The 24,574-nt window shown below is 47.8% G+C and overlaps 1 protein-coding gene across 1 annotated transcript in view; it reads right to left on the bottom strand.

The window, feature by feature from the left end:
- The window catches only part of CD82 (CD82 molecule), a 38,411-nt gene extending 17,561 nt beyond the window's left edge, over positions 1 to 20,850 (bottom strand). The window contains exons 1-2 of the mRNA XM_041402102.1: positions 20,779 to 20,850; positions 1,849 to 1,930 (exon numbers count right to left, since the gene is read on the bottom strand). Coding sequence (XP_041258036.1) covers positions 1,849 to 1,911 — 63 coding nt within the window. The 5' untranslated portion in view covers positions 1,912 to 1,930; positions 20,779 to 20,850. The remainder of the gene's footprint in view (positions 1 to 1,848; positions 1,931 to 20,778) is intronic.
- Positions 20,851 to 24,574: the final 3,724 nt, after the last annotated feature.

The following is a 24,574-nucleotide window of genomic DNA, read 5'->3' as shown; positions in this document are numbered from 1 at the left end:
GAGGGAGGGGTCTGGGTGCTACACCAGAGGAGTTGGCTTGGAGCAGGGCATGCACAAGACAAAGAACAGCAACTTCCAGTCACTTGCCACCCAGACAGGAGTACTCAAACTGGAGTTCTCCAGGACCCAGAGAGGGATTCAGCGCCTGCCATCCTCACAATCTTGCAAAATATAGGGAAGTGCAGCGTGGATGTGGGTCAGCCCAACAAAGCAGTTCAACTCTGCCTCCTGCGAGCATACCTCTCCCCACAGGCTGCCAGCAACCATGCCTGGCTCAGCAGAGCAGGGAGAGAAAGAAAATGTAGAATAAAGATGCCACAATGACCCTAGACAGCATACAGCAAAAACAGTGACAGTGTTTTAAGGTACAGCAGTATTTCAGGCTGTCATCTTCCTCCTTTCCTATATGCTAGGCTGGCTTTCTTGAAAAGAACATTCTCTACACAGAGATTAACTAATGAACTCAGCCCGAGGTTTGGGCATTAAGGAAAACTAGACAGTGGCCAGATACTGGGCTTCAGTAAGACTCAAACTGTCTTAACAAACACAGCTCTGCTTCCCAGGGTAGACTGGCTGTTATATGCTTCTTAAAATGTATCATTTCTTCAAGAGAGGAGAGAGACTGAATACTGATATCTGTAGAGGAGTCCTGCACTAGTAGGAGGACAGACCTGGACTCAGATGATTTTTCCTATCTTTAAAGTGGACTAAATACTCAGAAAGACCTAGTGGCACTTGACATCCCTCTCCTCTCCTTCCCAAGAACCTTCCCCATGGATGCTCTGAGCACCCCTGACTTCGGACCATTAGACTGCAGTCACCGACTCTTGGGATGGAAGGAAACACAGAGTCAAAGAGTGAGCACAGTAAGCCAAGGGAGGCCAGATCCAGATGTGCCTCAAGTTCATCCTGTGTGCTACCAGCACAGGGCAGCCGTGCAGGAAGCAGGAGTGAAGCTGTGTGCAGGAACAGAGACCAGAAAGCTCACCTTATCATGATTCACTCCCCTCCCTTCTCTCCCAGCCTGACCCCTCCTTTTCCTTACACATTGCACAAAGAATACCGATATGAGACAGGCTATTTTCTTGCTGACATGTGGAAAGCTGAAACCTTGCACTTCCCCAACATACTATTCCACTGCAAGAAGGCATCACCAACAGTACCATCACTGCCCACAGGACATACAACATCCAGGCAGCAGAGAGATGCATGCAAGAATGTGTGTGGCCCTCCCAGACCCAAACTGTTCCAAAAGGAGTTAGTCTTTTGCTAAACCTCACACTTGAAAATAACTGCACCCAGTGGGCTGTTTTATTTCCCCAGACAAGCCTGTCCCAGTCTCCCCCACCTCCCAACTCCATTTCAAACAGGAGACTTGGACTAATTCATCTTGTCACAAATCAAAACCAGCCGTTGGGACTCAAACAAAATTAGAGCTGCTCTTTGAAGCCTGGCTGGCCTATTTAGGAGGGCACTGCCATTACTTGGCAGGTTTTGTAGCTTTGCTGCTCAGGGACAGTTCAGCTGCTGCTCCAGATGTGTCAGAGAAAGTAGTTACAACTACTCTCCTTCCAGAAAGGACCCATAACTCCTGCTTTCCCTTCCCAATGCAGGAATGGAGCTGTGTGCACTGGAGGAAGCAGATGGCTACTGGGAGTGGAGCTGCTTGGCACACCTGAGACTAACACAGGAGCTCTGACATCCCCCAAATTCAGGAGTGCTCTCCTTCCAAAACTCCGGCTATTTGATTTAATGAACACACTAGGCCAACATCCAGAAAAAAAACATCTTCTGGCTAACTTTGGTCCAGGCCTTCCTTCTTACTCCACAGATGCTCAAAATACTTACAAGGAAGAGGAGATTGAAAAGGAAGAGGAAGTACTTGGTGACTTTTAGGCAGCCAGACCCCATCTTCTTTCACTTACGGGACCTAAGGGGAAAGCAGAGAGACAAGGAGTTATGTTACACACAGGTCCTCTGGGCAGCTTCAGAGCAACACCCTTACCCTGTGCAGAGCTCTGGGCTGTCTGGTGGACCTCAGAGCACGTGCACAGACAGCACAGAATGCCAGAGTTGCCTTTTCAGGACAGTAAAACAGGACACCAGCACCACACTACAGTCACTGCTGCCAAGATCTCCTGGAGAGTGACACAGAGCTATCAGCAGTTACAGAAGAGATTTAATCCATCACTATTTATATGGACTAATATATAATATAATGCTAATTCCATCACTATTTATATGGACTTTGCAACAGTAGCATCAATCAAAACACCAACCCTAGCTACTCCTTCTGGTGGTGAAAAGTGAAGCAAGCTACTTCAATTCCCTGACAGCAGTAAAAGAGATGCATGGAGCTTCTGGAGCAACACAGATTATTAAAGGCAACAGAGACTATTAAGGGGATGGAGCACCTCTCTTATAAAGACAGGCTGTGAGAGCAAGACCTGCTCAGCCTAGAGAAGAGTTGACTGAGAGGGGACCTCATCAATGTCTGTCAGTATTTGAAGGGAGGGTGTAGAGGATGAACCAGGCTCTGCTCGGTGGTGCCAAGTAACAGGACACGAGGCAACAGGCAGACACTGATGCATAGGAAGTTCCACCTGAAAATGAGGAAGAACAATTTTGCTGTGCAGGTGACCACACACCAGAACAGATTGCCCAGAGAGAGTGTGGAGTCTTCCTCAATGGAAATATTCAAGAACCATCTGGAAGCAATCCTGTGTCGTATGCTCGGGATGACCCCGCTTGAACAGGGAGGTTGGACCAGATGACCACAGCGGTCCCTTCCAACCATTCTGTGATTCTGTCAGCTTTCCTGCTTCTCCTTCCTGGCCCAGAATCAGTTGCTTCCCACATAAACAACAGAGAACTTTTAAGTTCCTTAAAATTTGCTCTACCCAGCTCCTTGCTCCAAACACACCATGCCACTTTAAAAATCACCAGCCAGAGGAAGAGCAATACCAGGCTGGGGTCACCAGCCTGGCCTGGGAAGAAACAGCCCTAAGAGAGAGCAAGGTCAGCAAGGTTCTCTGCTGTCAGCCTCAGTGTACCAAGGATCACCACAGCCCAGTCCGTTCTTTTGTTCCAATCAAAGGCTTTCGCTTAATCCTATTAAATATTTAGGTTAACTCTGGAGCCAAACTGGTATGTGGCCTTGTTGTAACTGGCTAGCCTTCACAACAAGCAATGGTCAACCTCAAACTATCAAGAGAGAACACAAGACTGAACTCTGTGGCTCAAGCTGCTGCTCTAACTTCAAGGAATGCCATGGCTAGAGACTGTGCTAAGTTCATCACTGCACAGCACCTCACAAGATGTTATTGAGATGGGAAGCAGAAGAGATAGAAAATGTCAGCCAGCTGTGCTGCAGGCTGGTCTCAAATCTCATCTGTATAGCAGTCATTGCACCTAAGGAGTTCTTACTGCACAGCCAAGTTAGCAACATGTCAGTTTTTCTTTAGCTAACTCCTCAGGTCAGAGGCCATAAAACCAGTTGCACCCAAAAGTAAGTCCTTCAAATGAGCCATGGAAAAGTCCTGTAATAGTTTCTGGTCCATATGTACACCAAATATCAAACACACAGCATTGCCATTTTTGGTGCCCCTGGGTGCAGCCATCACCATGATGCACTATACAACAGCGGCATCACTACCAACCTAGGAAAAGTGAGTGAAGGCTCTCTGTTAGCAGAATTCCTCCTTTCCTCTGCAGCAGAAATGTTCTCTCAGGCCACTAGTCCTGGAAGGTACCAACACCTAAGGCTGCACTTGGAGAGGTTAACTAAGATGTAAATTTTCCCATCCAGCTGGCTTGCTTCCGGGCTTCACCACGAACACATCTCCTCTTAATAGGATCACAAATTGGAGCCTGGCAGTCTAACCAGAATGCAAAGGCAGCCAGATCCCTAGGTGATGATGAATTTCTCTTGTGGGAGTTACAAATGTCTTTCTCTTCCTTAACCTAGCCAAGAACTAAGCTAGGTAACAACTTCCTGCACAATGCACTGGACTTCTTACCTTAAGACATCTGATCCCAGGTGCAATCCTCCTAATTTTCAAACTGCAGGGGCAAGTTCCAGTACTCACTGACTTGCTTTCTAGCACTAAAAGCCGTATGCTGCCTATTTAAACTCTGCCCACATTGTTTTGATTTGTCAGGAAAACAGATTTGCAAAGCTGTTAAGATCTTTATAAAAGTTATTTCAGCTAATTAAGCAGAAAAGCAAGTTTACTGGGGAAGAAGATATGCCTGAGGTAACAAGAGTAAAATATTGCTTTCAGGGCTCTTCTACTCCTAGCTATTTGTTAAAGGCATACCATCTTCAATGTTTATTAAAAATACAACCCCAAAACAAACATCAAACCCCAACAGCATTAGAGCAGAATGCACTATTCTCTTCTTGCCACAGGGCAATGTATCTCTTTCATAGCTCCTAGCCATAAAGTAATTCAAAGTACAGTTTTCATGTCAGAAGAGAAAAAGCATCTTAAGGTTTTGCTTTGAGCTTTTAAGATACTTTAGAGCTTCACTGAAATAGTACAGATTTTCCAGTTTTCCATTCTTTGCAAATTAACTTACTTTTGTCCATGACATCAGTGAAACCCCTCAAAACTCCATCTTCTAAAATTGCACAGTCATGAGACCAGCAACACTGTCTTACAGTAGAAGCAGAAGCTCAACAAAATTTGAGGTCAGGTAGGTTTGGAAACAGATGAGCTTGGAGTTAGCACAACCAGGCATATCCAAATGCCACTCGGCACCAAAAATCCAACTTAATGGCACACCACAACAAAGTATCATAGCTAGCGCTGCAGTAAAAGCTGAAGTTTGCCTTCTGAAGTTGGTCAGGTTTTGAGCCTTAATGTCTTGGAGCAATGCATGCAGAGGTTAAACACATGAAGTCTGCAGCTTTCAAATACCACTGATTGTCCACAACTATTTGTTTTTCCCTCTCCCTCTCCACTGCTACTGCTTTGACCATTTGAATTTTCATCCCCAAGCAGCAACACCCACTTTTTTCAACAATCCTGTATGTACACATCCGTATTTTCCCTGTCATTCTCCAGACTGATGCCAGCTCTGTAGAAGATTTCATAAGATACCAGTAGCTTGCAGAATGGCATTTCTTCCAAGCTCTCATTCTCCATCTTGTAAAGATATTCAGGATTATTTATGCAGTGTGTTGCTTTGAGGCACAACTGCCACAAAAACTTGGTTGCCAACACAGCCTGGTCAGCTGCTGTGAAGTTGATCCAGGGCGTTTCTTAGCCCAAGGTTCAGACTCAGGACCTGAAGGAAGAACTGATTTCAGGAAGGCATCAACTGATCCAGAATTCAGGGGTTTCCTACCAGGAAGGAACAGAACAGGTCTTCACAGGCCAGACTGGCATCAGGGGATGACTTCCTGTCCCCTCCATGACCTCCAGGGCTCAGGCCCATCATTCTCCAGCAACAGCAATGACAGCAATACCTGCATGTGGAGCAGGAACATAAAATCCAGGACGTGTGCCTGGTGAGATGCAGACAGAGGCCTGCTTTGTTAGCACCTGCAGAGGAGTCCCACCACAGCTCAGAGATTAACTTATTTTTGTTACAAGACCCTGTGAAACTCCCAGTCCCCCTCCTGTAAAATGTGACCACAGAGAAGGACAGGTGATTTGGGGAGAGCCAATACCTCTGCCTCCTGACCTCACCACTGGCCACAGAGGCAAGAAGGGGGAAATTCATGTGCAGACATTATAACCACATCAGTCAAGGGGCAGAGAGGCTAAGTTAATTTTTAATTGCAATTCTGCTCTATCCAATTAGATCCTGTACTGCCTCACCCAGCAAGCACTGCATGCTTGGTGCTCAGTGAAGTTTATGATATTTGGCCCAGGCTAGTTCTGTGCATGCCTGGGCCACGCAGCTCTGCTGGGAAGGGCTCAGCCTGCTCTGCAGCACCATCCTTGCACTCACTCTGCAGGTTTCTCCCTGATGAGGTCTGGCAGCTGAAACACCTAAGCTGCCAAGTTACTGTGCAGCACAAATAAGGGGTTCATTTATGAATGCAATGAAATAAAAGAACCACAAAACAAACCAGAGCAGAACAGCTGTGGAAATCACTGTCTCAGCAGATTTACAAAAAAAGTGCAAAGATCATGCAAACCCTTAAGGACAGCACACATGTTCCCAAGAGCACTGAGCTCTGACAGTCAGTCCCAATACTCCACCTCAGGCAAAGAGCATTCACATTTGACTGTACCTACATAGCCTGAGGATGCTGTCCCCTCTTTTCCACATCCTATTGCTTAAGGACAGGAAATGATTGGTTACAAAGAAGCTGCAGGTTGTTTCTGCGTACTTTTACCAGCTGCTTCCCACCAGCACCCCTCAGGCTCTAACACCAGGGGATATAAAACAAAGGTAGACCCTACAGGATGCACTACTACCAACTTTTACCAGGCTAGGATGAGGTCAAACCACAAACAGATTTGGCTTTCACAAGCTGCTACTTCCACTGCCCCCACAAACACCTCCAATGCCCTGTAAGGTCGGCATGATGGCTCAGATCTGCTATCCCTCCTGCCTCCTCCAGGAGAAACTGCCAGTTTGACAGATGCAGAGATGCAGCAGCCAGTGCTATGAACTAAGGTTCTGCAACATACCCTAAGGCTCCTGATCCTCCTTCACATCTTGCATCTAATGTGGAAGTGGCGGGATCTTTGGGTGAAAGTCCAGCTGATGCACTGAAGCAAACTCCAAAGCAGCCTCAGCTGATCTCAAGCACTGCAGGTGCTTCTTGACACAACAAACAAGCACCACCTTCCTCATTTATGTTAAGTCTCACACATTGCAACAGGTCATTTCCCTCAAGATATTACAAGGCCGGACACTAAAAATACCTAAAGCTGTCCCTGATCCAGTCTCACCTCCCTGTCTTTTCTTTCTCACACCACAACACTAGCCAAAGTTAGCTGGATTCATCTGCAGACAGACTGACCAAGAAATCCTGGAGATGGAACTCCCACAGTGGTACTCAGGCTGCACAACTGGCTCCCTCTGCCCAAAGCAACTAGCAGGTGTCCCTAGGAAGGGATCAGCATGCCACTGTTCCATAAAGATTTTTATCTGCACAGTTATTTGCATGAGGTTGAGGCCATTTTGAAGGCCAGTGCAGTTATTTTTTACAGTATTATCCCAATCCAGAAGCAGACTAGACGTATAGCTGGATAGAGACCCACAAAAGCCAGCACACTAGACTTGCTCACTAAATGGCCACTTCCCAGCTGCAAAGCAGACATCCCCATGCAGGACAGACTGGGGAAGGGGCAGCCCATAAAGCCATGGGGCTGAGGAGGTCATTCTTTGCAGGATTCTGAACCCTTGCACCGCAAAGCCCAGCTGCTTCTCTATCCATGCACATGCAGAGCAGACATTTGGCAATCAGAAAGTCTCCTGATCATGACTGATGAGACAAGACAGCTTCACACAACAGTACCAGTTAATGAACAATGACAGAGTTACTAAGTCTCCTGTTAACCAGGTACATCACTGTCCTCAGGGCAGGGACTGTAAGTTACAGCCCTATTAACATACAAAGAATATCCTAAGGAGTTCATCTTGTTGACGTTAATATACAAAGGCCTTGGACTTTCAGTACACCTGGGAGGTACATCTTGTCTCTGGCAAGCAAATAACCACAGAGCTGATGAATGACCCAAGTCTGAATTCACTGAACTTTCCTTTAAGCTTCACTGAGATAATACCAGCTGCGTAATGACCTTGAGAACATAAACAAGATGATGTTTGTCGTGGAGATTTTCCAAATAGCATCTCTTCACAAGTTATAAAGGAAGGATTGAGGGAGAAGCTGGATCCTAAAAATTAAGGTACATATATTACATATTTTATATATATATATTTTTATATGTGCATATCTTAGTGATATAGATAGTTTCTTTTTGAAGGAAAGTGTCAGTACAAGGCAGAAAAGTATTTCTGCATATTACAAATTTTGAAAAGAGAACAAACTAGACCCTCTCTTATTCCATCTACTACTAGAGAGTTTCTCCTTAAGTAGAAGTAATTGTCTCAGTGGTAGAGGAGATGGTCTGAGGGCTAAGCACAGAGAGACCAGCACAGCTACATCAGCCTGCAAACTGCAGCATCACACTTAATTGTCTGCAAACTTCAAACTACCAGCACAGACATGTACAGTGAGACCCTGACAGCATCTGCAAGACATCTGCAGGACAGAGACTCAAACGTGCATGCAGTCCCTCCACATTTGCTACTCCTGGGGCAAAGAGAGCAGACTAGAGCAAGGCAACAGCTGGCTGCAGGTACTGCAGAAATACCACTGGAAAGAACAGATTTCTCAGCAACAGCTTCTGAGGGAACTTATCAGCTCACAATGCAAAGGCAGACTTGCTCCTGGTGCACCTGGTAAGACATGCAGCTTTTCTGTCTGACTTCTACATTATCTGACTAGCAACTGCATTCCCCAGCAAGACCCTGGATTAGAAAGCACCTGTAGGACTTCCTATGATGGCACATATTTTTCAGCATGTTTTATCACAGCAAGCACACGTTGTGTATTTCGCAAAAAGGAAATGCGTATTTTAGAAATGTACTTCTGATGCTTGACGGGAAGTGATCAGATATTTATAAACCACTTTCGTATCGTTGAAAAGAAACCAAGCTCACAGTTCAGTATCAAAGAGCAGCAGAGGTTTTAGAAGCGTCTGTTTTTATCGCTATGTTTACAAGCAGTGTAACACATTTTGAGAACATCTGGCCTTAACACTTCAGTTTGAAAGCCAACATTTAAGTAGGTCTTCAGTCCCTACAACTGGCAAATTGAGAAAGTTCTTTGCTATTTTCAGCCTACACACTCATGCTTGCATAGCATGACAGTATTTGCAGGACAGCATTTCTCTGATTTAAGCAAAACTTTCCATACATCAAGACCAGAGATAGAACTGCCAAAAATGGGAGGAAAAAAACAATCCCAAACCCAACAAACTGTCCCAGAAGTCATTTGATTCTCCTCTCCCCCTACAAAAAAAAAATTTAAAAAAGTAGAAGAAATTAATCAACTTACCAAAAATAGCAGACAGAAGAAATAGCCAAAAGTACAGTTTAGTGGACTTTCTCTTTTTAATTACCACGTATTAGAATGTTAGTTGTGCAACAAGCTCTGCAGGTCAGGTCCAGAAAGAGGTCTCCACACTGACTAAAGCCAGCACACAATGAAGTAAAAATGCAGAGTTTTCACAAAACTGGTTGGGCAACTCTGTCACTTGACTACATTGGCTCTTTAATCGCTTCAACAACGAGACCAGCTCAGCTTTGTTTTCTGCACTTGGAGCTGCCAGGCTGCAAACCTAACCTCTGAAATGGATGTGCCCACCAGCTCCCACTGCCACTTGTCAGTGGCACCAGTGTGTCAAAAGCAGTCCCCCTGCTCTGGCCTGCCCCACACCTCCCCACAGAGGTGAGCAGGACCTGTGAGCAGGACCTGCACTCCAAACTGCAGCAGGGAGACCAGCAGAGACAAGGAGCATTCTGCTTGTGCTTACCTGCTTACCTGACAAGCCTCTCCCCAGCATGGTTCTACAGCACAGGGGATGTTTCAAAGTGTTTCCCTGCTCCAGTCATCAGCCTGGAAATCCCAGGTGCAAGTACCTGCACAGGACTGGCTTCCTTCTCATGCAAGCAATGTCTTGGAGGTCAACAAATTTCCTCCAAGGAGTAGCACAATATCCCTCCCAATGCCACTTGGCTTGGTGACACCTTCCTCAGACTCCACCAGAGCACCCAAAAGCTACCACAATCCAGGCAGGAAGAAAGCCTTTTTTTCTATATTATGAAACAGCAACACAGACTGTGAGACTTAGGTAGGAGCTAGGTAGTATAACTGATTTTTATCTTTCCTGCCTCCTCCTCCCCCCATAAAAAGCAAGAGGTCAAGGTCGAGGACTTTTTACTGTAAAGTTCCTTTCCAAACAAACCGGTTTTCAGTTACTTCCATTTTCTCAGATGCTATGGCAAATAACTAGCGGGTGGTTAGATTCAGCACACCCATGACAAACATGTTGCTGAGAAGTTACAGCATCTGCTTGACCTGGGAAATGAGGTTTCCTACTCTCTGGGATCTTTTCAGGAATTAGCAGAGAAAGTGGTTTTATTTTAAGGGAAGGAAGTTTTCCACAGCTTAGCAACTTGCACAACACTTTAACAAACAACTTCTCTCTCTACCTGCCCTCTGCTTATTGAGCCTTCAGACCTCACAGATCCACAGACAGGTGGATGGGGCTGAGCAGAGCCTGGCACCTGGAACCTGGCACAGGAAGGAAGCTGAGCTTACTTAGCAGCACTGCCAGTCACTGCAGGTTCTGCTGGAGCTCATTTCATAGCTGAAGACAGACACTTCTAAAAGTCAAAGCACTAGAGATTGCCTATTCCAAAGGGCATAGGGCAATGAGCACTCCCTTGTCCTTCTCAGATTAAACCTCTGGAGGAGCTCAGACACCCTGCCAAACTGTTCTGACTCACCAGAGCAATGAAGTTCCTTGCATCTGACAGCCCACTGGAGAATGGAAATGTTCTCTGCCACCACGATTCTCCCCAAGACCTCTCCCCCTAGAGTACATCCACATGCTCTCAAGTGGCAGAAAGGAAAAAAAAAGAACAACAAACCAAAAACCCAATACCCACCACAAAGCAAACAGAAGAGGCCTCTGGCTTGTTATTCCAAATGACTGTGAAGCTTTAGAATTAAGTGATCTTCCTTGAACAACAGAAGAGACAGGCAAATAGTCTACTTTAATCACATGACATGCTTTGTGTGATAGCAAGGCATTGATCTAAAGAAGCTGAGGCTTTAACCCTTTAGCTCACAGATTAAGTAGAGCTGGAAGAGTACTGCAAACCCATCATGACTGGAAGGTGAAAAGAAGTCCTACTGGCACAGGAAAGTGCCTCAGACCACAAGGGGATACATCTTTTGGCTTGTTACCAGAAACAGTCCTTTCACTATTTGTAATTTTAGGAAACTTTGGTTTTGCCAAATAGACATTTTCCTAAAATTCAACTACTTAACCAGGCTACTGTGCCCCTGGTAGTACATTGGTACTGCTACCTGGGATTCCAGAGCAGAAGAGCACAGATCAGCAGCTGTAACACTCACCCCTCTTCAGCTTTGTCTGCCCTACCATCACCATGGGCCTCCAATCTGAAGGCCCCCACTGCAGGCTGACAGTACAGGAATCAGAAGTACAGAATTCCTGCTAGATTCTCTCACAAAGTACCTCATGATCTCTCCCAGGTTTGCATACCAGGGCAGACAAGGGAGGCAACTCAGCCAAGCCATTTGTTACAAGCAGGCAGGGCCAGCTGAGCCTGGGGTCTCCAAACCCAGCGGTACAGAATCACACACACTGTGTGCTGCCACTGCGTGTGGCAGCAGTGACACAGCCACAGAAGGTTACTCCCTGACCCAGCCTCTGCCCCAGAAGAAGCTGTACTTCCACCACACCATGCCAGGGTCACAGGAGACCTTGTGCCCTGCTGGAGCGTGGTCTGCCCTGCTGACGCAGGGAGGGAGCACTGTCACAGACAGTCTGAGGATGAACATTTCACAACATCCTGAGTTTCACGCCACAGATGCCACTTGACACTACCAAAGGGTATGAATTTGAAAAGAGAAAGCTGGAACTATAAAAAGCTCCTGAGGAAGGGATTCTGTCTCAAGCAGCCCCAGTTTCCAAAATTATGACATACAGAGGGCAGGAGGGCAAGAAATGCCCTGAAGTGCAGGACTTGAAATCACAGATATTTTGAGTCATTTCTTGCTACTCAAAAACATTCACCTCAACCACATTTTCCCTCTCCAACATCACAGCAAATAATACGAAGAATTTCATTTTATAACTGGCAGTACCTGGCCACAACAGCCAAACCCTGATCACTCTGAGGATACAACACAGAAGCTATTTCAAACCTTGCTCTGGAACAGTCAGTCCCAACAGGGGCTGCTGTACAGTCTCTCAGATGTACAGCAGCATTGTCTAGCACTTTTTCCTTTCACCTTTAGAGAACACTCTCCTCATGCCAAGCTCTTCTGACAGGAGACAGAAAATGGAAAAGAAAGCAACACTGTACAGCAGAAAAGAGCAACGCTGTGAGGAGCAAGAATAACACAGCATGAGCTGTTACAGAAACTGCAGTGAAGCTGCTTTGTTCCCAGTGTAAGCATTTCAGGAAGTGAAATGCCACAATAAGAAATCTCAGCAAGACAAGGCTGGAAAGCACAGGGGTCCTCTAGAAAACACTTAGCCAGCTGGAAGAGATAGCCAAAGACTTTTGGTTGCCCTTCTGTGAAGATGGTCCTGAACTCCAAGTCCAGCTGCAATACACAGAGGTGTTTTGCTACCCTGATGATTGTTACATTACGATGCAGTTAATCCCAGCAGAGTTAACTGGAACAATACAAAAACACTGATTAGTGACAGACCTGCCACCTGCAGTTAAGATCACTCCCCCAACACCACCCAAAAAAAAAGAAAATAATCAATCAATCCTTCTAAGTAATACATGTGTAGGTTCTGGACAGAACTGTTTCAAGCCAAGAAGAACAGACATATGGGATAGGTTCCCTAGGAATTTGGCAGTTAAAAAAGACAGCAAGACTTTGAAAAGCTGGGTCTGTTTTGGGAAAAAGAGGGGCCCCCTTGGAGTCTGCAGATCTATGCACAATGGTCTGGAAAACGGGTTCAGCTGAACCTGAACCAAGAGAGAGGCTGGGTGGCCTTTTCTTTCCTGAAAAGGTCTCCTTTTCTATATATAGAGCGTAAATATTTCCGAAGACTATTTGATGGAGGACTGCTAGAAGAATAAGATGGAAAAGAGTAGTTCAGAGGCATTTACTTTAAAATAAGAAAGAACTCAGAATAACTAATTTACAAATAATCCAATGAGCCTCACTGCATACATAAATGCTCCCATTTCAGGGGGAAAAAATGCAGGCTGTTCCATCTTTAATCAGTAAATCATGATTGAGGCTAAGACTACTTTTTAGTAGGATTGCAGGCACAACTTTTTCTTGCTTGCCTCTGTCCCACCTCATTATTGTCTTTCCCCTCATAACCCACCTGGTTTTACTTCACATCAGCTCCACAATTTTTAATCAAGCCACACTCACCAGTCACCTAGAACTACAGCAAAGGGTCTCACGCATGCTACCTGGGCAGGCTGTGGTTGTCACACATGGCTCCCTCTGCCCCCAGCACACACATCCACCCCTCGCTAGTGCAGCAGCTTGAAACCCAGCCCAGCAAAGCCCCATTGCCTACTCCCCTCCCACCCATCACAGGGCACCAGGGCTGACATCCTGGGCACAGGAATAACCTGTGGAATAACCATCAGACAGCACCACAGCAACAGAGCTGCTGACCTGCCTCAGCTCACACGTGGCTGCACAGGCTGCTCTTCCTGACAGCCAACACCCTGTGGCACAGGCTGTCTCTCTTCTGGGCAAACAGGGAGCAACTGTTTACGTTCCCATGGGGCAGCGCCGGGTGCACGGCCACCTACTTGCAGACACACCGGTGGGTCTTCCCAGCTGACAGCTGGGATAGGAAGAGGTTTCCTATCTTCCTGAAGCTACACAAAGAAGGAACCTAGTGTTTTACTACAGGATCAAGTCTAAATTGCTGCTACAAAGCCTTCAAAGCTGCAACACGATGGACTGGTAACGAATGAAGAAGCACTCAGGCTCTGAGGCCACCAGCAGGACTGCAGCACCAAATCAAAGAAGCCTTTGAGGTCTTGGACTTGGGAATTAAAGCAACTTGCCATTCCTCAAAATAGCCCTTCCTTGAAACAGTCTCTTCTGCCAAGGCAGCAGCCAGTTTGATGCAGTTTTTGACATTAAAAAATTCCCAAGAAGTTTTGGCAACTGCCTTTTTGTCACCTCAGTTTCATTCCAGGAAGCCCTGAGTCAGAACACCTCCCCCAGCGAGAAAGGGCGAGAGGAAACTCTGACATTTCAGGTCCTCTCTCATCAGGCAGGAGAAGCACCAGCAGTTGTGGGCATCACCAACCCCTCAGGAGCAGCCAGGACCACCCCAATTATAGCTGCACTTGCACAAGGTGTTCTCACCCTTGGAGGACCTGGTGCAAAGGATCTGCTGAGCTTCTTTTGAGCCAGCGACCCCTGCAGCAAGACCCACTTGGAAGGAAGGGCTGGGGCTCACTAGCAAGGCTGATCTATCACACAAGACTCCAGTTCCCCACACCACCAGCCTGCAGGAACTCCTCTTGTACCTGAAGCCTCTCCCCCACTCCTGTGCAGGCTCCTCAGAGGGGTGAAGCACACCCCATGAGAACCAGGGAAGGGCTGCGCCTTTACCTTGTTTCACACGGCTCACCAGGGCTTCTCCACACAGCTGTGGTCTAGCACTGTTCCACACAGCAGTTGCTGAGCAGAAGTCCTTTCTAATTAAAAGAGCTTCCTTGGGGAATAGGCAGATTTACTGCACAGCTCAGAGTGCTCTTTAGCTATTCCATGTGCATAGCTGCAAGCCCGCATCAGAAAGGGACCTGAATGCAAAGAAGAGTCCAGCAGCTTCTTAGACTGTTAGGAAAGTACATTTAGGCAGCTGGAGTTTTAGCTGGTCCTCCCTCCCCTGAAAGACTTCACAGGTGAGAATAATTAGAACTCCTGCCTGCCTTTTAAGCCCCAGTTTCTTCAATCATGCAGCACAGATGCTGCAGAATAGTTCCCATATCTGTCTGCAAGTGCAAAACACAAGACAGCAGCAAGAGAAACAGCCTTGCTAACCTGCAGGTCAGCAGTCTGTCTCCTTAATCTCAGTCCTGCTCTGCTTCTGTGTTTTACAGGGATCCTAGCTCCATGACACAATAAAGGGAGTGAGGGGACCAAGAGGCCGAGGAAGCACACTGGGAAGTTGAGGACATTCCAGCAAAGCCACTCAAGACTGACCCATTACCAGCAACTTCAGTCCATGACAGACACATGACAAATTCCACAGCAGGCAAGAAGACACTTTGGGCCACAGCACCACATGAAAGAAGCCCCAGAACCAATGCAGCCCTGGAGACAGTGTCCTGTTGCCACACCAGCCAGAACAGCACCCTTTTATGCAAACAGTACTCTTCAAATTGATTGATTACAAGAAGAGAGGAGAGGAGCAGAGCAGTCTGCATAGCAACTTTTGAAAGCAGCCATAGCTCCGGGGACCAAAGTCCAAAAAACCCCTTAACACTGTCACCAGTGAATACAGCACTTCTTTTCAATTTCTTTCCACACACATTCCAAGTAATGCTAAGTAAGCCATTTGCATGACCAAAAAGAAATCAGAAAAAAATCATATACGAAGGGAATAAGACACTCCCAACACAAATATTTTTTCCTCTATTCCTAGAACACCCAGAAACTGAAATGCCACAAAAGGTATAGAAACCTCCCTGGAAAGGTCTAACTAGACTATGTTAGTACACATAAAGTATTTAATTTAGACTTTGCAACTGATTCCCAACAAAACTCCTAACCATCTATCACAGGAGACATACCAGCTCTGGGCATTTAGGATTTGCATATTCTTATATTATGGGATGATAGTAGCAGCCCTTGAAGTCCTAGTCCAGTGCCAAAGATGCCCTTTCCACACCTGCCCTGCATGCTATTCCAGAAGCCCTCCACCAGTACAGCTCAAGTCACAGCCCCACAGCAATCCAATGCACAAAACCCCAGAACCAGGTTGCTCAAACCTGTGCCAGTCTGGTGCACCAGCCCAAGCAAACCCAGCATCCTGGAGCAGCTTGCTTTTAAAACTAGACAGACAAGGTGCTGCATGATGCCTCTCCTGTAGAGGCAGGAGCTGAGGATGGCATGACATTCCTGTGTAGTTCCTTGAACCCATCCTGGTGAGGACACAGAAACCTCACAGATCACAGAGGCAGAGACCCAAGCAAGATGCTGGAGAAGAATATGTTTAGATCCAGTAACTGTAACCCCTTTTCCAGAACAACTCTGGGAAACAGCCTCCTTCATTCCCAACAGGTATAGCTACTTAACAGCATGTTCAGTCCCTGCTGTGCAAACCCCTCTGAGATAATTCCTTTCCTTTCCCAAACTATCTCCTTGACGATGGGAACAGGAGGGACCAAGGGCAGTTCCCATCTCCAGCTGTGGGAAGATTACCTCAAGGTGCATGGCTGCAGCTCATCTGTTCTTTTGCTTGCGTATGAGAGACTGAAGCAGATTTGTTTTGCCTACAAAGGAACCCCCCATTATATAACTTCAAAGCTTCAGGCTGCTGGATATCCTAATGTATGCAGTTTGTCCCCGATCAGCATTTCTCCAGTACACATGGCCATGGGATTATCATCATACTGGAAGAGATCAGCAATCTGCTTACAGCTCAGTAACAATTTTGTAGTAAAGGGTAAAGCCCTTTCATGATGCACCTGCCTCAAGGCTGTGCTGCAAAGCAACTAAAATCAGCAGCCCAACAGCATCCTGAACAAATTGCACCAGTACTTCGCTTTTGTGCAAGGTTCTTCCTCTGGTCCTCAGCTCCTGAGCTCCTTAAAGACAGTCAGGGCCCTTACCACATCAGCAACTTTCAGATATTAAGTACACGCACTGGACTTTGGTTTGACTTGCTTTTAAATGGTGGTGTCCCAGTAGGTGTTGTCCCAGTTATGAAGCTCCACCAAGGAGACAAAGAACTAGAGCAGTCAGCCAGACAGCCTGTGCACACATCTCTTCCCACAGGACTAAGCCTGTCCCCAAGCTTAGCCTCCTTCCCTTTTTCCTCTGTATTTACTTTGGATGAGCCACAAACCACCCAGCTTCCCTGTGTTCAAAAAGACACATGCTTGGGTTCAGAGTTGGCAGTCTCCAATCCTGTTCCCATCCCCACAGGCTACTGTTTTATTCCCTTTTTCTTCTCCGACCAGCCAGACAGTCCCTTCTGCAGAGCTGCTCACAGCAACGCCTCATCTTTCTTCCAGAAAATTAGCTAGCTCTGAATCTGACAGCGCACACAAGAAGGGATTTAAGCAATCTCCACTACACAGTTCCTTTGCTTCACTTATCACCCCATCTAGACTGAAGTCAGCCATTAACTGCTTCAGTGTTTCCAGGCCCTGATAGCCCAGAGAGCTTTCAGCAAACAGGCTGCGCCACAGCCAACCAGCCGTCAAGGAACCGCTGGCGCTGACTGTGCCTTCTGTATTATTCCTTTTACCATGCCAAGACAGCCTGTAATTTTTAGCCTTTCCTCCATTTCGTTCCCTCTAAGAATACAGAGGAGCCAAAAAGACACAGAGGTGGTTAGGTAATGATTGCATTTCATTAGACAGCTAAAGGAAAGGTGGCTCACTCAGCCATCCCTTCACACGTATGTCATTAATCAGTAGCCTGTAGAAAGCTCCAATCCCACATTCCTCCAACAGATGCATTAGTGCAAGGACACAGTTTATTTCTTTGCCCATTTAAGCTGACAAGCACATGGTGGTGGGCAGGCTACAGGGCCCAGCTACCCCTTTGCTGTACAAAAGGACTCCAAGACTTTGGATGGCATGATCCATGTGCAGAGACAAATGAAGGCAGGGAAGGAGAAGGGGATACAGATGTAATGCTCCTGTTTTAGAGAGGTGAAGTTAAGGCACTCTAGGGTGAATGCCATAATTCTTGGCAGTAATGTTAGCTTTGGTGCACGTAAGTTTTTCCACAATGGAAACTGAGGAGTAAATGCAAGAAGGCTGTGGCTCCAATCACCCCTCAGGCCCACTGGAAATAACTGCTACCTCCTCCAGCCTTCCAAGCCACTCAAACAGAGCCTGAGACCCGACAGAACCCACCCCCTCTAGCACCTCCCACTCACCGGCCAAGAGAAACCAGACCAGGGAAGAGGTGGCTGCCATACCACAGGCACCATCAAAGTAGAGCAGTAATTACTGCTTCAGATAGCATGGGGCATGATCCAAGTCCCAGCATCTGCCTGGCATTCCCACAACAGACTCTATCCCATCAGTGCCCAAAGGTCTTTGCCAAAGGCAACACCTTTTGCCTGTGCCATGTGCTGCCTGCTGTAGCAATGCCAGCAGGCACCAAGAACCACAGCCACGGTTTGAAAAGTGCCCTGGGGCCTGTGGTTACCAGAGGTCTCAAAACTCCCACCTGCATCCCTCTGACTTAAACATCTACTGGATGAACACCTGCAGTCCTGAATAGACCCTTCCTGCCTTACAGCTATGAGACCAGGACTTGGAGTGACAGAAGAGTGGTAAAACCCTTCCTTGGTTACAGTCAGATGAGAAATTTCATGTGAAACCACCCCTTGCACTTCAAAGACCTTGAAGCAGAGTGGTGTGAGTAGCAGGAACAAGAAAACCTCCATGGAGATGTGGGAATGCCTTGTAGAGCATTTCCTGCACCAGCTCACAGTTGTAGGTCACACTACACCTGCCTGTCACCCGAGAACTAAAATAGAGACAATAACAGTAATGAAGAGAGTCCAGATGAGCCACATCATTAAAACCACCAAATCCTCTTAAGGGAGGAGCTTCCATGCAGCAGGACAGAGATTGCCAACAGGGAGGGCTTTCTCCAGGCACTCAGCTTGCGTCTTGCTCTATTTCTGTCACACGCAGGTAGGAAGCTGAACAAACACTGCAAGACTTCACACAGCCCTGCAGCACAGGGATGAGAATGTCATCTCAGTGGCCCCCAGAGCTCTTGACAAGGATGAAGAAACGCATCCAAAGAGGGGTTTAGGTCCAAAAAGGCTACACCAAACAAAGATATTCTGGCAGCAAGATCCTTCTCTAAAAGGGGTGCTAAATGACACCATGTGAGGAGAGGCTACTGACTCCTCTGAGCCACTCCAAATCCACACACAGACTTGCAGAGCAGTTGGCAAAGGTTCCTCTCACCTGTGTGAGCTGCCCAGCATGATCAAACACCCAAGGAATTTTTTTTTTTTTTTTTTTTTGTAAAGAAGCACAACTGCAGCTCTAGGAGCTCCTGCTCCCACCAAAGGACCAAAACCAAATATAAGTGTTAAAAACCACCTCACTGTTCAAGAGGTTCTGCTGTGGAACACCGGCAGGTCTTCCAACGCCCTTGCAGTGACACTGCAGAACAGGTCACTGACTGTACCACCCAGTGCCCTTCTGCCTCATTAACACTTTCTTCCCACTTAGTACTCGTGAAGTATTTAGTAAGAGCTGAGTAATTTGTCATTTTTACAATCTGTCATATGCTTGACATCAGCATACAGCAGCACACTACTGAGACTGCTCCTCTCACTAGACACCTCCATCTAGATTGTCAGAGCAGTGTTTCTACACTTTGACCTTGTGGTCCACCAAAATTATTCTAGCCACAGGCTTCTGCTTGACAGTTCTCATGCAGTGAGCAAGCTTCACAGCAGCAGGCTCACATCTCAGGCTTTGAAGGGGATTTTTCTTAAGCCCAAGCTGTCTGAGAAAGTAAAAAAACAACAACAAAAAAACCCATGGAGAGGAAGTATCACTGATGGCGGATTTCAAGACAGCACTCTCCAGCTGTTCACCCTCACTTGCACAGAAACACATGGGTGTTGTAAGAAGCTAACAACCCAGAGACCTCACAAGTGGTGGGATGTGTTACATCCCTGTGAACCTCTACCCTCAACAGCAGCTCAAACACCTCCAAGAGCAGCTCTTCTCCCCAGCCACTACCTCTGGGAGCCCTGCAATAGGACACTGTGCTTCCCTTCAACAGCTAGTAAGTTTCAAGCTCTCATCTTGTATATAATACGCCAGAGCTTGTCCAAGGCATAGGAACACTTTATCCTAAACTAGCTTTACAGTTTACTGAATCCAATATTTAGATCCTAGGATGGCTGGGTTTGGGCTTTTTTTTTTTTTTTTTTTTTTTTATACCAAACACAGCAGAGCTTTAATGCTCTGGGGCAGAATCAGCATGCCTGGAGTGCAACAAACCCCTATCCCCTTATCAACAGATTACAGATTTGTTACCAGTCGAATTACAAATACAATTCGCATTTAAAACATCTATCCAGCTGTTGAACTGCAAGCGCTACTCTGAGCTGCTCACAGGGATCTTAAAAAGGAAGGAAGGAAGGAAAAAGGGACACAGAAGGCTGGGCCAGCACCAGATTTCTGTAGTCGTAATACGGTAAGATCGCTACGGAAGCATCTAATCCACATCTTGGAAATCAATCAAGACACAGCCGACTGAAGCCAGCTGTGTGCCCAGTCTCATCAGCAGGCAGCAGAGGCACTGGGCCGATATCCCCACACAGCAGCACCCCGCCGGGCCAGCAGGACCCGCTCCTGCGGGCACCGCGCTCGCTGCACCTGGCCGCGGTCTCAGGTCGCACACAGCTTCGCCAGGGGACCACAGCTCAGCCCCCGGCTCGAGTGCCGAGGGGCGCGCCGGGGAGCGCCCAGCAGCGGGGACTGGCGCCCCGAGCGGCTCCCCCGGCCCCGCACGCAGCCCGGCCGGGAGGGGCGCGGGGGCTCCCCGGGGCTGCCGAACCGCAGCGGGGGCTGTCGCCCCGGCCACCAGAAAGCCCCGCAGAAAACCCCCGGGAAGTCCCAGCCGGGAACGGCCCCCGTCCCCCACGGCGAGACCCCCGGGTCGAGGGGAGCGGGGTGCCCGGGTGCGCCGGGGGTCCCGGCCCGCGCCTCCCCCGCCCGTGCCGCCCCGCTCCCCGGCCCCTGTGGGGCGGGCGGCCGCAGCGCGCCTACCTGCTCCGCTCGGCGGGCTGGGAACGGCTAAGCTCGGCAGAGCGCTCCCCCCTGCGCCGATGTGGCCCCCGGGGCGGAGCCGGCGGCTGCGCTGAGCCGGCCCCGGGGCGGGCTTTGCCCGGCCCCCGCCGGGCGCTGCGCAAGCCGGCGCCTCGTCCGGGTCACGCCGTGCCCGCGGCCGTGGGCTCTTGCTCCGCCCGGGGCTCCGCGCGGTGCCCGCTCCGAGCCCGTGCTGCTCGCTTCTCACACCGACTCTCGGGTTTTCCACTGCCCACCTGTGAGGCCTCGGCCTCACTTTCCACTCTCCACCTGAGCCCAAAGGAGCCCGCTCCGCTCGGGCAGGTGGCCAGGCAGCGCGCTGGCGCCCTTTGCCCTGCTCGCTGCACTTGCCGTCTCCTCCCTTGAGCCCCCTGTCTGGCCCGACAAGTAGGTGCAACAAGCGCACGCACAAGCACCCCTTAAACCCCGTTAAGGCCACGGGAGGCTTGTCCGGTGCTGCGAGGCGCACGCTGCGGCTCCCTGCCCGCTGAAAGCAAGCCGAAAGTTTTTTCCAGCGGGCTATTTTGCAGCCCCAGTGAATCATGTAAACATCACCCGGGCTGCACATTGTTCCCCCTCCAAACCCCCTTAAGCTCTTGTTTGCCCCAGTGCCTCCAGCACTGTGAAGATGGTGTGGCGTTCGCATGCTGTGGCTGCTGTTTACTCTGCTGACCAGTGCCACTGCATTGTTTCCACGGGCTTCTCTGTTTTGTGTCGTGTATCCGCTCTGCGCAACAGGCAGCAAGCTCAAACCACCAGCTCTTTGTTCTTGGCACGTGGCATAATTAGCCCAATGGGATCCTGCCTCTTCTCTACTGGCAGAACGCAAATAAAAATAAAAGTGATAAGGCAGTCTAAGAGTAACAATGTGATTCTCTGTAAATCCTCATTTCAAAGGTGCTGAAACCAAGCCCATCAAGCCAATCCTAAAATGAAGGAAGATCAGGAGGTCCCTCACCCTTCTGAGGAGCAACATTCTTCACCTTCATGTATTCTGCTGTCCTGGCAGGAGGAGGACCAGTCAACTCATGCAGCTCAAGGTCTCAGTCCTCATTCCTGGGGGCAGCAAAAACCAGTTTGGCTTTTGTGCTGAGACAGGTGTACCATGGCCACCTTACTCTCTCCTAGCAAGATGCCTCTTGCTCATCTTTCTATGTCTGAAGGCTGAATCCTTACTATGCCACCAGGCTTCAAAGAAAATAATTTAAACGGTCCTTTTCTGGGTTATGCGTTATTAATTGCATTTACTTGACTTTCATTCTGGTATTTAGAGCTCCATCCAATCCAAACCTTTCCCTGCAGCTCCCAATCATTTCCTCTGGTACCAGGATTAAACACATCCTTCTTCCCTTTTTCAGCAGTGGCACAGCAGCCTTCCCACTAGCCTATTTTATCCTGTGGACATATTTTCTGTCAGGATAAGCATGTGGCCATGTAATGGCAAAGCCAGGCCACATAACAAGTCCTCCTTCATGCATGGATAGCGTGAGGCAGGAGGGGCCATGGAAGAGCAGGTGTCACTTGCTGAGTACCACGCACATTGTGCAGCATCCTGGGCTGCACGTCCTCCTCCGTGCCAGCAGCAGGTAACTGCAGGCTCCTCAGGCATGAGGGCTTGGCTGGGGACAGGGGATGGAAATGCAGGTGCTGAGGCAGAAGAGGGGCTTTAAGGTGGAAGTGAAATTACTCGCTCAGCAAAGGGGTTTTTGTGGGTGTGGTCTCAGCATCCCTATTTCTGCAGCTGCTCACAGCAATACCAGGCTATCCATGACCTGCAAGCTATCTCATTTTGCTCAGACTCCTTCTTCATACAAAAAAAAAAAAATTTGTAAGGCCAGTTGTTAGTGTCTAAGACGAGGACAAATTATGCTTGAGAATTATGTGGGGCAATATCTGAAAACTCATTTACAACCAGTCTTGGGGATTGTGTCTTTCTGGAAATCAGCAGCGCTCCAGCATCTCTTTTCTAGAAGAATTAACCTTCATTAAAAACACTTATATTCTCAAATGAAATATTGAGCACTTTTTCTTTACCTCGTCTCTCTCTGTAATAGTCTTTGTCTTTAATTCAGACATCTGCTCAGGCTTATGCCTGTGCTCTGTAAGCCAGAATGCTTACCTATAAAGACACAAGGGTCGGTGGGGCAGGTGAAATAGCATCTGCCTGTTCTTATATTTAGTCTTCCTCATCTCTGTGCAAACAGATTATCCAAGCCTACAGGTACTGAGCATGTAGCTTGTTTCTGATTCTTACAAAAAAATTGTCCTACTTTGAGGAAGGAAGCCTGGGCTCAATATATTTCCCCTGGGGATTAGTGCAAAGGCTGTTTCTTAAAGAAAATGGGTTTTAAATAAAAAGTGATTACAAGGTGCAGTGCAAATGGATTGTGCCAGCAGCTCTGTGCCTGAACTCATTTGTGTCAGAGGCTTTGAGAACAGGATCCATGTTAGCAAGGGCAGTGTGGGAGTACATATGCATCAGTGATTGCATGCGTAACTGGTTATGCTCGAGTGCCACTTGGATATGAACCAGTGAGCCCAGAAAAAGCATTAAGTCTATACCACTGCATTTGCTGAGAGAAGGGAATAGGTTTTAAAAAAGAGCTTCCAAAGTGCCTGAATTTTATTAGAAAGTCTGACGTGAATCATGCTCTTCAGAAGGCTTGCAACAGGGACTTGGCAGCAGAGGAGAAACAGATCTACTGCGATGTTGTAGCTAAGCTGTGCACAGATGGCAGACTAAAAGCCCAAGTATAAACAGCATCTTTTACAATGTACACATCAGGCTGGATTCTCAGCTAGTGATTAGACAAAAGTGCTTGTAAGAAAACACCCAGGCTGGAGAAACCCACCATTATGTGGCGTGTAAGGCCGAAAACTGAATACCATTTCAAAGGCAGCCAGAGACCAGCCAATGGGTCATTGAGCCAAGAAATCTGTTTTTGCCTTGGGCCATCTTCATTTCAAACACAACAACCATTCCCTGTCAAGTGAATACTTTCTTTTTAGGAGGAATTAATCTCTGTACCAAATCAAGTCAAGGCCTATTCTGCGGGTAAACAAGGGAAGTCTGCACAGGAGTCCAAGTCCCTGGGATGCAGCTTCATACAGGTTCTGATTCATTTGTACACAAGGTCTGTTTCCTCAGGCACAGGGGAATACTAATGCTCTGTGCAGAGCTGGCTGGCTGTGCTTTTATGGCTGCTTGCAGCCTTGCCCAGGGTTGTGAGAAGCTGCACACTCCCCACTACTTTGCAATGACCAATGCAAATATGGCATGGGTGGCTTCTAATTTTGGGTGGCTGCTAAGGGTGGAGGGAGCTACGAGCCCCTCATTCTCTGCTAGTGAACCCATGTCTGGCTGGGTAGGGGCCATCCTGGAACAGCTGGATGCTAGCAAGAAACTTTCCATCATTTTGTGTACAGGCAGCTCTTCATAGCCCTCTGAAGCTGGGATGAAAGGTCTCAGGGTTGTTTGGCTGTAGGCTGCAGAGTGGAAGGTACCAAACTTCTTTTCTTTAGTCTCACAGGGTCTCTGAGAATAAAGGGTTTGAGTTGCAGCTGGCACAGATTGCTGTCCTGTGCTGCATGCACCAGAAGGAGGAAATTAGTCTTTGGCATTAGGGAGAACAGAGAAACAGGAAGACACGTGGATTTCTAGTGTTTGCATATCTATTTCCCTTAAAAAGTCTTTGAATTGGCCTCACATTACTGTGACTCTAAGAGAGGAAGGATTTTTTTGCTTACAGGGCCAAAA

This window comes from Onychostruthus taczanowskii, unplaced genomic scaffold (assembly GCF_017590055.1).
Source record: "Onychostruthus taczanowskii isolate IOZ18803 unplaced genomic scaffold, ASM1759005v1 scaffold1, whole genome shotgun sequence".
NCBI lineage: Eukaryota > Metazoa > Chordata > Aves > Passeriformes > Passeridae > Onychostruthus > Onychostruthus taczanowskii.
The sequence above is the reverse complement of the archived record's forward strand: the minus strand, read 5'-3'. Positions and strand labels throughout refer to the sequence as shown.